General features: G+C 34.5%; 1 protein-coding gene across 1 annotated transcript in view; it reads right to left on the bottom strand.

Annotated features, from left to right (window-relative positions):
* Positions 1-8,147: 8,147 nt before the first annotated feature.
* Positions 8,148-12,736, bottom strand: part of LOC131956138 (nucleomorphin-like) — a 38,629-nt gene continuing 34,040 nt past the window's right edge. Inside the window, exon 2 of the mRNA XM_059320561.1 lies at positions 8,148-8,255. Within this exon, the coding sequence (XP_059176544.1) occupies positions 8,148-8,255 (108 nt within the window). The remainder of the gene's footprint in view (positions 8,256-12,736) is intronic.

Genomic DNA, 12,736 nt, shown 5'->3' on the forward strand with positions numbered 1-12,736 from the left:
TTGTTTTAAAACTTATGTTTGGATTCCTTGAAATGTTTAAAGATAAACGTGAAATACTGTGAGTTGTTTTAGAAAATTGCCGAGGCCATGGTCCTACCCACCCAGTATAAATTTGCATCTGATACGTTTGTTCCACCGTTTGAGCTGGTGATTTTTTAACACGAGAACTAACGATTTAATTCATACATTTTACATGCAGTATTATAATGTTAAATTCAACATGTGAACGTCAACTGTTTTTTCCATACGTCTTAGCCATTTACAGAGGTGCTTGCAAAACATTAGCCAGATGTAAAGAGGATAACTACCCTAAAATCTTTGTTGAAATTACCCTCTGTTTTTTCACATGAAATACAAAGATTATATAGGGAAATACTACGGATCAGTTTCAAATACTTTCAAGAGTTTTTTTCTGACACCCCTCTTCGTGGACTTGTTGGCCAACCGGCACAGATACTGTCTTCTATTACCCCAAGGCAGAAGCCTGCCAAATTTGAAGCGCCTTCGGGACCGGGAAGTGCCCGATTAGGCACCCGAACACTTTACTTTATAAATGTCCACCATATTTTCAGTAATTGTTTTTCATGCGAAAATAAAAATTTTGCCACGAGAGAATATTGATGCCTTTCATAGAATAAAGTTTATGGTAAACCATATGCAAATTTTGTAATTTGTGCATACTAAAAAGGTACGATTTTTTTAGACCTTGTAAAATGCTGACCAGTAACTCTTTTAAAAAGTTATCGTTACAAAAGTTTTAATAAATACTGAAATATAAGCCGTTTGAATATGATTGCTTTATGTGCATAAATAAAAAAAAAAGTACCCAAAAATTCAAAATAGTGGAGGTTCATTCAGTTTTCCATGACAACCATTCTTGTTTTCAATCCTTTTTGCTGTTTAAGACTTACTTTCATGTGCTAAATATGTTAAAAGTATTTAAAATATTTTAGATCTTAAATTGTAAAAAAAAGAAATAAACTAAGCCTATCTTCTTAACGATAAGTATTCCCGTATGGATGCATAATTAATTATTCGTTTTTTTCTTTTAAATTAGCATATCATAGAACCCGTACTTTATAGCTTAGAACAATTTTCTAACGTAATAATGTGGCTGTCTTTTATGCATTACTACGCGTTTCTTATAACGTTGTTTCCCCAAAAAACAATAATTATGAAGGTGTGGCGCCTTGGCACGGTGTTGTCCGCCCCATACTTTCACATGAGAACTATACCGCCTTCGTTGTTTTGAAAATAATTCAATGAACTTTTTTTTACTCCAACACTTTTATTTTAAAAACTTATATTAATTCAAAATGTAGTGGTATTCTAAACTGTTTATGGGTAGTGTAGATTTCAATAGGGCTGGTAAATAGGTCACCAACCAGTTCTACGTCTCAATAAAACTTAGATGAGCCATAGAACTGGTTGGTAACCTACTTACCAGCCCTATTAGGTCAACTACCAGTTCATGAAATTACATTCATATATAATGCTGTTACAAAAAGTTCTAATTTTGACTTTGTCATTCTATGTTGCCTATCATAAATATAGATTTCAAGGTACGGGGTCTCATAAAATAAAATAAATACTATTATTTTTGTTTTTCTCTACAGAAATGTATTAACCGCCGAGACAACATTTAGTATGTATACTTTGTTTTCGTTACGTATATCCATCAAAATATAAGTTATTATGTCTTTAAAAAAAATACTTCACGACCTAATATTTTCAACAAAATATCAAAACACTTCTTATAGAACATGTTTTTACATTATCTTGAACAAAGCAATTTATGTCAACTAGTGTTTAAATACATTATGTAACTAATTTATTCATGCTGATCAGGATGCATTAATAAAATACATGATTTATCTATAAACAAAATAATTCAGGGCAAACGGATGAAGTCTACAACACTATCGACGACATAGAGACCTCGATGAATAATGATCAAGAAGAAGAAGGGAGGTGTTATTTTGTAGATAGCAGTGGGTGCGATCAGAAGAATGATGCTATAAATGGTGATGTAAACGCCCCATGTCTACCACCACGACCAACGGAAAAACAATACATTGAACTAGCACTTGTACCGATCGGAAACAGTGAGAGAATTCTACGTGGAGATGCTACACCAATTGCTAACAAATCAAATGAAAATATTCCTTATACTTCAGCCGCGATAGACATTAACTCGGCTGCAATACAAACATCGTGCCCAAATGCAGATAGTCCTTCAATTTCTGATGATTCTTTATTTAACAGAAGTTTACACAGACTAACAGTTTCAAGTGAAAATAAATCTACAGATGGAACAAGACATCAAGCCATGCAAATTGAAGAACAGACAAATGTAAAGGTTGTCAACGCTTATTCTGCGACAGATTGCGATGGTTTTAAAGATGAGCATACGTATTTACCATTTGTACAAGATCAAAAATGGGAAGCAGACGTTGGCAAGCATGACTCAGGTGACCTCGATCATGAAAATAAAATGGCACCAACGAAGCATTTAATGGCAAAAATAGATTGGACTAAGCCAGAGAACTGTGTTACCACACCCTCTGTGAGTTGCCAAAGAATTGGGAGAGAAAATCTTTTATCAGAAACAAATATGGATCTTTCAAGTGCATCACTCCATAATCGTTACAGTAGACAAGTGGAGAGGATGGAAGACGATGACTATTTAATGCCCACACATATGGAATACGAGGATGTTTCTTCCCCAGCAAACACAAGTGAAAGTGACGAGAATCTTGATATCAAACCGCAGTCTACAAACGATAGAACTGAAGATGCAAACATCGCTATAAGTTCATCATTAACCCCCGTCTTATGCAATCTTCCATTACGTTTTGGTTACCTGGATTTAGACGGATCGCAGGTAAACGTAGACGACATCAATGATCTACGATGTCATGGCAATAGCGAAAACCTTCAACACACAGAAGAGGACGATGAGTACATAACTCCTGTAGGCATTGACAATGAGTACATAACTCCTATAGACATTGACAATGAGTACATAACTCCTATAGACAATGACAATGAGTACATAACTCCTATAGACATTGATATGGACTGTCAGACTATGGTGCAGGGATACCATGAGTGGGACGGATCAAAAATAGAATCAGAAGAAGTTCAGAAAGGGCAAGGAGGGGAAGATAATTATGTGGTATTTGATGGCGCTGCGCAGTAACTCTTCGTGTGTGTAAAGTTATGTTTCATGATTTTAAAATCAATACTTTTGTTTTAATTTTAAAATACTCGCTTTACAACTTTACTTTTTTTTCATTTTAAAATATAAATTTGCAATTCAGGTAATATCGATAAAGCATTTACTTCGTGTTTTAAATTATTTTTAAATGTTACTATTAGCAAAATACAGCAATTAAAGCTAGATACCACAGATAAAAAAATATTAAAATTTAACACATTTCAGGGTGTTTAAAAATTCATATGTTAATAGCTGTTAACCTTTAGACAAAAATAATATATAGCCGCCATGTCAGAATTATTTCAGCTGTTGCTTTTGGGAAGAAGTATGCATGAAAAAATGTCTATTATAGCGGGAGAGTTCTCCTCTAAACTATCTCGATTATACTTTCATTACACAACGGAGGATGGCAACTCGGGGTATAGACATGATTTTAAATCAATTTTTAATTATTTAATAAAAAAAGGATATAATATATAACAGAAACAATAATCTCACACATAATGAACAGGAAACAATAAGTTTTTAATAATGCGGAACATGAGCACTTGATATAGAAAAAATTTATTAATTAATTTTCAAAGAGTTTAGGGTTAATTAAATTAAGTAACATTTTCGCCACAATACATTGAGTCAGAGTCTTAACATACGTGAAAAGTTTAAAATAACTCTATCCGGTAGAAGTATTCGAAGTTTTGTTCGCAATTGTGCGAACATTAGGGACGATCTACAGATGAATAAAGTTAAAAATAAATTCATATGCGTATTTATGAGAAATTGGAAATCTTTTAGAGTACTTCTTAAGGTCTACAGAAATTACTAACAGTTCAGCAGAGAACAGAATTAAATCGTTTACTTATATGTGAAATTTCTGCTATCAGAAACAGTACTCAAGTTGTAGAATAATTTTAACTTCCGGTTATTGGAAAAAGTGATACAGAACTATACATTTGATATAATATTTATATATGAAGTTTCGTCAACCTAGCTGTAACGGTACTCGTGTTGTTGTGTTCACAAACAAACACACAGACAGACTGATACACATACGCACACAAACTGAGAGAGAGAGAGAGAGAGAGAGAGAGAGAGAGAGAGAGAGAGAGAGAGAGAGAGAAAGATACTGACACATATGACAAACTAAGATTATTTCCGAATCAGGGAGGTGTAAAACATAAAGATTTGTGAAAGTCTCGATATTTTTCTTAAAACAAACACAGCATTTAAAAATATAGGCCTATAATTCAAGTGTAACGAGTACCTACGACTAATTCAATACTAAAAGCATAGATAATAAGATTAAACATTAGCAAGGGTTAGGTCAGCAAAAAGACGTTGATTGACTGTGGATTTTCCCTCTAAAGTTTGTTATAAATTATGCTTGTGTTATTTTTAACAATGGTGTTTGATAAGAACAATTAAGAGGACCCAGAAAATTGTATATATTGTTTATGTACTTTGCTTTGTCGATGATAGCATCAACTTCAGTAAAGGTGGGTTTTCGCTGAAAATGAATTGTAAATTCTCTGAGTGCCATCTTCGACCCTTCAAACATTATGCTAAGAGATTCTAGAAGACTAATGTATTTGCTGCATTGTAAATTAATATATTTCCGCCAAAATTAGCACGAAACATGTTTTCAGATATGTAATTTCGACCTTATTGCTAACACGATAGTCTCGAGTTTGAACCCGGGTTGCAATCTGTAAATTTTCTGTGAGTCGAGCACCCTCTGATAGGTACCTGAATCACGTTAGGGGAAAAAAGCGGCTAGGATTAGTGCTAACCATAATATCCCTTCAAAGAGCAGGGTCACTGAAAAAGGTGAACTCTACTTCACTTTCACTATGGACCCTCAGTTGCGAAAAGGGAACTTTACTTGTACTTTACGTTATTACTATACGCTTTTATTCCGCTTTTTATGCATCGCTATTTCTTCCTTGCATTTATTTTGTTCATTTCAAAATCGTATATTTGTCATTTTGAAGTCTAAATTTATGTTTTCTATTTATATTCATTAAAGTTTCTTTAATAAATTGTAATATAATAAACTACATCTTCATGTCATACTTCCATAATATTTTAAATGAAATACAATCAATTGCATTAATGTAATTCAACTTTTAAGGATGCTATATTATATATATAGCCTATATATATATATATATATATATATATATATATATATATATATATATATATATATATATATATATATATATATATATATATATATAAATTTATAAATTTATAATAGTATTTTGTATTATAATCATATTTGTAATCATAAATACATAACTATTAAAGGCTAAATAAGCTTTTTTGTCTATTTATTCAAATTATTAATATTAAACGCTGTGATTGTTATATCAAAATTCATTTTATTCATGAACGTTTAAGATCCCACGTACCTGTTCCGATTGTCTATAGAAAAAAGTATCGGTTCATTATTGTGTAATTTATTCTATATAAAAAAAAATATGAAAACACGTACAACACTTAAAATAATTATTTTTCTCACTTAACCCTCGACGTTCTCGTGATCTAAAAGTCAGCAACAAAGCCCCATCCTGCAACCTGAGGCGTAGAGAGGAGGGGGGGGGGGACAGATGTTGGAAAAACAAATTGATAGTTTGAGAGGGGGGGGGGTGCAAATCGAAAGTTTGAGGGGGGTCTTCTCCTTCTCACTTTCACTTTTAATATCACGTGATGACCTATTGTTATAATCAGCTGTTAAACAGCCTCTTTTTACATTGTTATTGATTTCTAATGCTGTTTTTCGTATTAAGACCAGTTAACTCGGGACGCACGGCACACAGAAAACTTTTTTTATCTGATGACGAGTTAACTCGTGTCACATGGTAAAGGGGTTAAATAGAGAACACCTGTTATTAATACATTACGGTTGATTGAATCGTTTCATTCATACTTAGTACCCAATTAATTAATACTCAGTGCTCGTTTCATACATCAAAGTGTAAATAAGTGTATGATAGAGAAGAGGAGTTAAATTGTACTTGAACATGTCGTACTAGACAGAATTATTAGTTTTTGAATATGGTCAGTAATAAAATTCGTGGAAAACATTTTTTAAAATTTGTTTTTAAACAACGTATATAATATTTTCCATTACTTTTCTACGGTAATATATTTTTGTTTTAATATGATTGCTACAGAACTTATTTTTTTAAAGAAAATTGATTTTATAGACTGCAATAGTACAGTGAATGTCACATCAGGAACGTTTACCAGCCCATATTATCCCTCGTGTTCTTCTACAACCTATTGTACATGGACCATTCAAGGAGGGACCTACATAGTCTTCAAGTACTGTAAACTTACAAATGAGAACACAGTATAATGCATATGTGTAGTTTGTATAAATGGGGAAAATGGGAAATGTGTATAAAGATGTAAAATTGGAAATTTGTACCCCCGAAAAAAAAAATTATTAAAAAAAACTTCCAGTCGGAAGCTGATTATTTATACGACACCGCACCTGTTATTGAATACGAAACAGAACAAAAGCATGATTTCAACATGTAATTATTGAAAGTAAAAGAAATAAACCGAGAGTGATCTCCCCTACTTTTTCGAATATTTTAATATGAATCAATAAGGCATGGAAACTTGGAATATAGACATGATTTTAATCCATTTTAAATGCTTAAACTTTTTCAAAATAGACTGAAATCTCGTAGAAAAAAGAATTGCACACCAAGTGAACGCCTAATAAAATGTGACAAATGGTGCGAAATATTATTAGTACTTTATAAATTCACATGCGTTTTTTAAGAAATCCGCACTAGCGAAAATTACTACTTCCGTTCATTGGAAATTACTCAAACTTTGACGATAGGCAGAGAATTAGATCTTTTACTTATATGTCAAATTTCAGTTATCTATATAGAACAGTATTCAGGTTATAGGCTTTTGAAAAATTGAAATTAGAAAAAAATTCCACTTCCGTTTATCGGAAATCGCTCAAAAGTTGATACGGATCTACGATTTTTATATAATACTTATATATGAAATTTCCTCAAAATAGCTGTAACGCTACTGAACTTATCGTGGTTACAGACACACACACACAGACAGACACACACACACACAGACATACGGACAAGATTGCAAGACTATGTTTTTCCGACTCAGGGAGGTGTAAAACGTCGAGATTTGCAAAAATCTAGATTTGTTTTGTGTACGATTACAAGACTTTCTTTATACTTCGTATATACGAGAAAGTAAAAATGGAAAAAATAATAAAACGGCACTAGTTACCCTTACATGAGTTGAAGTTGTACTACTGGTTAGTCGAATAGGTATCAAACTGTAAAACGAATTTTCTTTGCTCTATAAATTGACACATTCAATCAAACAATAATCAATTTATTCCACATTTACATAACGTTAATCAATCTTCAAAGTTTACTATATCATCATGTGAACAATTATGAGTCAATGAGCAACCACTCACTAGAAATTAAACATTGTATCACATCTTCTTTAATGTCTTCATCACACGTGAAGCAGTAGAAATGCTTCTCTTTGGAAGGGGTCGGGGTGACCGAGCCGGTAAAGCTCATGGTTCGAGTTCAAACGTTCGTGCAGATAAGGCTCGCTAGCTGGGGACAGCCAATGTTCTATAAGAGACTTCAAAATCAAACTAATTCTGCCTTGTAGTTTATTTTTTGGTTGATCAAAGTCTATGCAATCTGAGTCAAATGGCGCATAACAAATTGACACATATACTTAAATTTGTTGGAAGTGAACCCTTCCAATACTAAAATTAAATAAGAAAAGAAGTTTGATATATTATAATCCATTATCATTGTTGGTTTTAAGATATTTATTACATACATACATTTAAAAACACTTAGAGATCAAGCTAAAAGGATAACTTCAAAAATTAAAAATCATACTCATATTAATCCTCATCATCCTCATTATCATCATCATCATCCGCATCCTCCTCATCCTTCTCCTCATCCTCCTCTTGTTCCTTCTCCTCCTCATCCTCATCCTCCTTCTCATCCTCATTAAACCATGCACATTAAATACGGATCGATACTATAATAGTTGGCAAAATCGAAACATAGGCGTTAGCCGGCGCAACGGCGGTCGAGTGATGAGAAGCACACTGTGGGACCATGTAAACACTTTTAGTGTTTAGATAGGGTTCAAGAGCACACTACAATATTGACACGATGGGACACTACGTTTGATGACACGGCTCCCTTGCAATAGACTAGCCTGTGGCTCCCTATAACACCCAGCGACGTTCCTTATACATGGATTGTAGCCGAGGTGTGTTGTGTATTTCCCTATAAAATGGCACAATGCTCTCATGAATATTTGTCCAGATTTCCATTTTCCCATTTCCCATTCCCCCAGTTTCAACGTGAACGCCCGCCAAACATAATTCCCCACGGGTGTCCATGCCCAGAAAAAGTCATCCCACCATACGACCACATCCTCATCTTACACCCACAAAAGCGAATATAAAGTGGCTATATCGATGACGCAAGAAAAAAAAAGACAGGCATACGAACCTGCGGCTTATTTTATAATCAGCAGTCGTAAGATAAAAGCTAGTCGATTCTACAAGAACAAATGAAACGCACAAGATCTACAACGACTATTGTAGCAGCTATTTTAAATGGTTAAAGAATATTACATAGACATCAATGCTGAATTTTAAAATATCCTGAAATACATTAAATCATAATTATAATGTGGTACAGTTGTGAAATATTACAATGTGACATTTATAATTTATTATATTTTATTTCATCTTAAAAGACGGGCAACAACTAAAGCCCTGTTTAACTGCTAGTCCCCGGAAGCCGATTCAGACACGCCGTGGTAGTGTACGTACAAACATAACAGAAGTCTCCATCAGGACATTTCAAGTTATAGCAGTGAAGAGCGAGACAAGGAAGTGTAAACAATACGTTTAACAATAGTGTCTCTTCGAGTGAACCCTCGTACGAAGCAAGTCTATCTCCTCTACAAAACAAATTAGTGATCTCCCCTAAACTTTCTCGAATATTCTTATATAACACTTGGGAGATGGGAACTGGGGATATAGACATGATTTTTAATTCATTTTGAATTGCTTAAACTTTTTAAAATAGAATAGAATTTCGTAGACGTAGAAAAATAAATTGCGCACCAAGTGAATGTCAAACAATATGTGTATAATAGTGCGAACGATTATTACTACTTTATGCATTCATATGCGTTTAAAAAAATCGGAAATAGCGTAAATTATTACTTACGATCAACGGAAATGACATATAATTTTAGAGAATGTAGAGAATTAGATCCTTTACTTCTATGTGAAATTTAATTCGTATAACTTTTGAAACATTGAAAGTAGAATAAGCTCCACTTCCGGTTTCCGGAAATCGCTGAAAATTTGAACAAAAAATTTGATATAATACATAAATATATATTTCATCAACCTAGCTGTAACAGTAAGTACTCAAGTTATCGTGTTTACAGACATACACAGTTACACACATACACATACAGACATACGGACTGAATTGCAAAGCCCAGTTTTCACGACTCGATTATATAGAACGGCAACATTTTTATAAATCTGCATTTATAATTATTGCCTGATTAAAATAAGTGCCCTATATGATGAACTGAGGTGTACAACGATAAAAACTGTCAAAATTTATGTTATTTGTGTGAACGATTACAATACTTCCTCTATACGCTGTATGCGAGAAAGTAAAAATCAGTAAACATTTTAGTGGAAAAAACAGCGAACTAAGAAAAACAGCATAAAGTACCAAAAAGTAGGTCACGAAATATCATATTTGTGTAATATTTAAAGCAATTGTAAGCTTTGTCTTTTTCCGAAGTTACGGAAAATACGATATGAAATACATAAGAAATCCAGCTTTCCAATAATAACTAATACAATTTGATGAGGAATTTACATCTTTTCACTGTGAGCTTGTAAGATTAAGGGAAAAAAGATTATTTTTTAATAAATAGAGTCAATGGCATTTTAAACACACAGAAATAACGTTCCATTACTCCCTGGTTTGTGTGTGATTGAGCACTATACCGACAACGTTCGTTTTAAGACATCCTAGCACTTTGAATACGTTTGGCTACTATCAGCGTTGGCAAAATCGAACTAAATGCATGTGCAGGCGCGAAAGCAGCCAAATATCATGGAGCTAACACGATATGCCACTACATTCGATTACACGGCACCCTTGCTGTAGTCTGACCTGTGGCTCCCTAGAGCCTCAGCGAAGTGCCTGATACATATGCGGTGGCCGAGATGTGTTTTGTGTTTCCTTATAAAATGGCACAACAGGTTTAAAACTAATACAATGTGGTTATTCCAATGAAGGAAGGAGGAGAGAACTGATATACTACCTGGCTGCTTATTTACACATATATAAAGCAATGTATGTGTGTGTCTGTCTGTATGTTTGTTTATTTGTTTGTCTGTCATTTATGCATTACTACACCTTTCATCCGATCGCAATGAAACTTTGGAATTTTGTTGTGAAATTAAATTCACAAGGGTGGCGCCCCGGCAGTGTGTGATTTGTTTTTTCTGTATATACGGTATATAAAACAATAAAAGACGATTGCGGTTTGACACCGTTCATCCGATCGCCATGAAACTTTGAGGAATTGATTAAAACATTCCAGGGGAGGTTTCTGCAAACATATATTTTAATTTCGCAAGGGCGGCGCCCCGAGAGGGTACAATATTTCTTTGTATATGGTATATAAAAAATCAAAAGTCAAATGTGGCTCGACAATGTACATCCGAGTACCATGAAACTTTTGGGAGCTGAAGAGAACACACCAAGGGAGGTTACTGCGAAAAAAAAAACAATTTCGCAGCGGTGGTGCCCCAGCAAGTTGCATTTTTTTCTCTGTATTCGGTATATAAAAAATAAAAATCGATTGCGATTTGAAACTATTCATCCGATTGCCATGAAACTTTGGGGAATTGACACTGCAGAGAGGGTATTGCCAAAAAAAACCTTCTAATTTCGCAAGGGCGGCGCCACGAGCGGGTGTGATTCTTCTCTATATACGGTATATTTAAAAAAAAATTAAAAGTCAGATGCGGTTCGACACCTTTCATTCGATTTCTATAAAACTTTAATGAGTTGGTGAGAATACTCCCGGAAAGGTTCTATTAATAAAATAATTAAAATTTGATATGAGCGGCGCCCGGGAGGTGCACTTTTCGTCCATACGCCCAGAGCTCCAGAGCGGCTATGTTAGCACTTGGAATCCGTAAATCGTGCGTCATGAATAGCGTGTAAGGGGTACTATTATATTCAGAGTTAAAACTTCAACAGTCGCAACCGCCGTAGCTTATACGACACGATGCGCCCCGGGTTCCCTTGCGATCACTATGGCGCCCCGCCTTCGAACTATTGATATGCACACCCCCCTCAAACTTTCAATTTGTTTTTCAAACTCATTTTAGCGCCCCCCCCCCCTAAGGTCGGCGCCCGGGGACATATGTCATTTTTGGGGGGTTGATATTTGAAATTCGACACCGGGACATATTATTTTGTTCTAAATAATTTCATCTTAAAGACGGCAAACAATTGCAGCTCTATTAAACTTCTTATCTCGACAGGCCTAAGCAGGCAAACCCTGGGCGTATACTTACACTGAATACACAAGGACATGTCTAGACACTTTAAGTTAAATGAGTGAAGAGCGAGAAAGGGAAGTTAAAAAGAAACTATCACGTCCTCTTAACAAAAACAAAAGTCTTTGTCCGTTTGAGTTTCCCTCAGTCGTCTTTTAGGGGTGGGGGAGGGGGGTGGAAGTGGGCAGATCCCGTACAAAGTAAGTCTATCCCCACTCCCCGTAGCATATTAAAAATAAACTGAACCAGTTTATTCTCCCCACCCCCCACCCCCAACGCGAACAAAATACAAAAAAAAAACAACATATAATCCAGAATAACAAGATTCCGATCCCACCTCAAAAAATGTAAATGACACACTACCCCGAAAGTTTCAAACGCCCTCCCCCCCCCCTCTTATACATGAATTTTAATTAAAATTAAAAATTTCAGAGAAAAATAGGTTAAGGTTGAAAATAGTCGAAATTGCGCTCGGCAATTTTGACCAATGCCGTACAAAGTAAGACAGACAGACCCAGTAAGCATTTTTAAAAAAAGCTTGTAATAAATAGCGTAATTTCAGAGATAACTTTAACGTCATTCACGATAAACATTTTTTTATAAAGTTGAAAATCGAAGTTATCATCTTGTACCTCACTAAAAATGTGGCAGATAAAGTAGAGTTAAACTGCTTTGTAATCTCGACATAACAGGTGATATTTGAGTCAATTTTATTACCAGCTATATTTCCTTTCCTTAATGTGTTTCAAGAGCTAAATTTACCTTCTACAAATTAGTGATTGCCATCTAGTTGCACGGTTTCCATTGAGCCGTCCAGTGCTCATCTACCAATACTCACCGTCATTTTGTATATTGTAAGC

The sequence above is a fragment of the Physella acuta genome, unplaced genomic scaffold (genome assembly GCF_028476545.2).
Source record: "Physella acuta isolate Inbredline_101_S28 unplaced genomic scaffold, ASM2847654v3 ptg001130l, whole genome shotgun sequence".
NCBI lineage: Eukaryota > Metazoa > Mollusca > Gastropoda > Physidae > Physella > Physella acuta.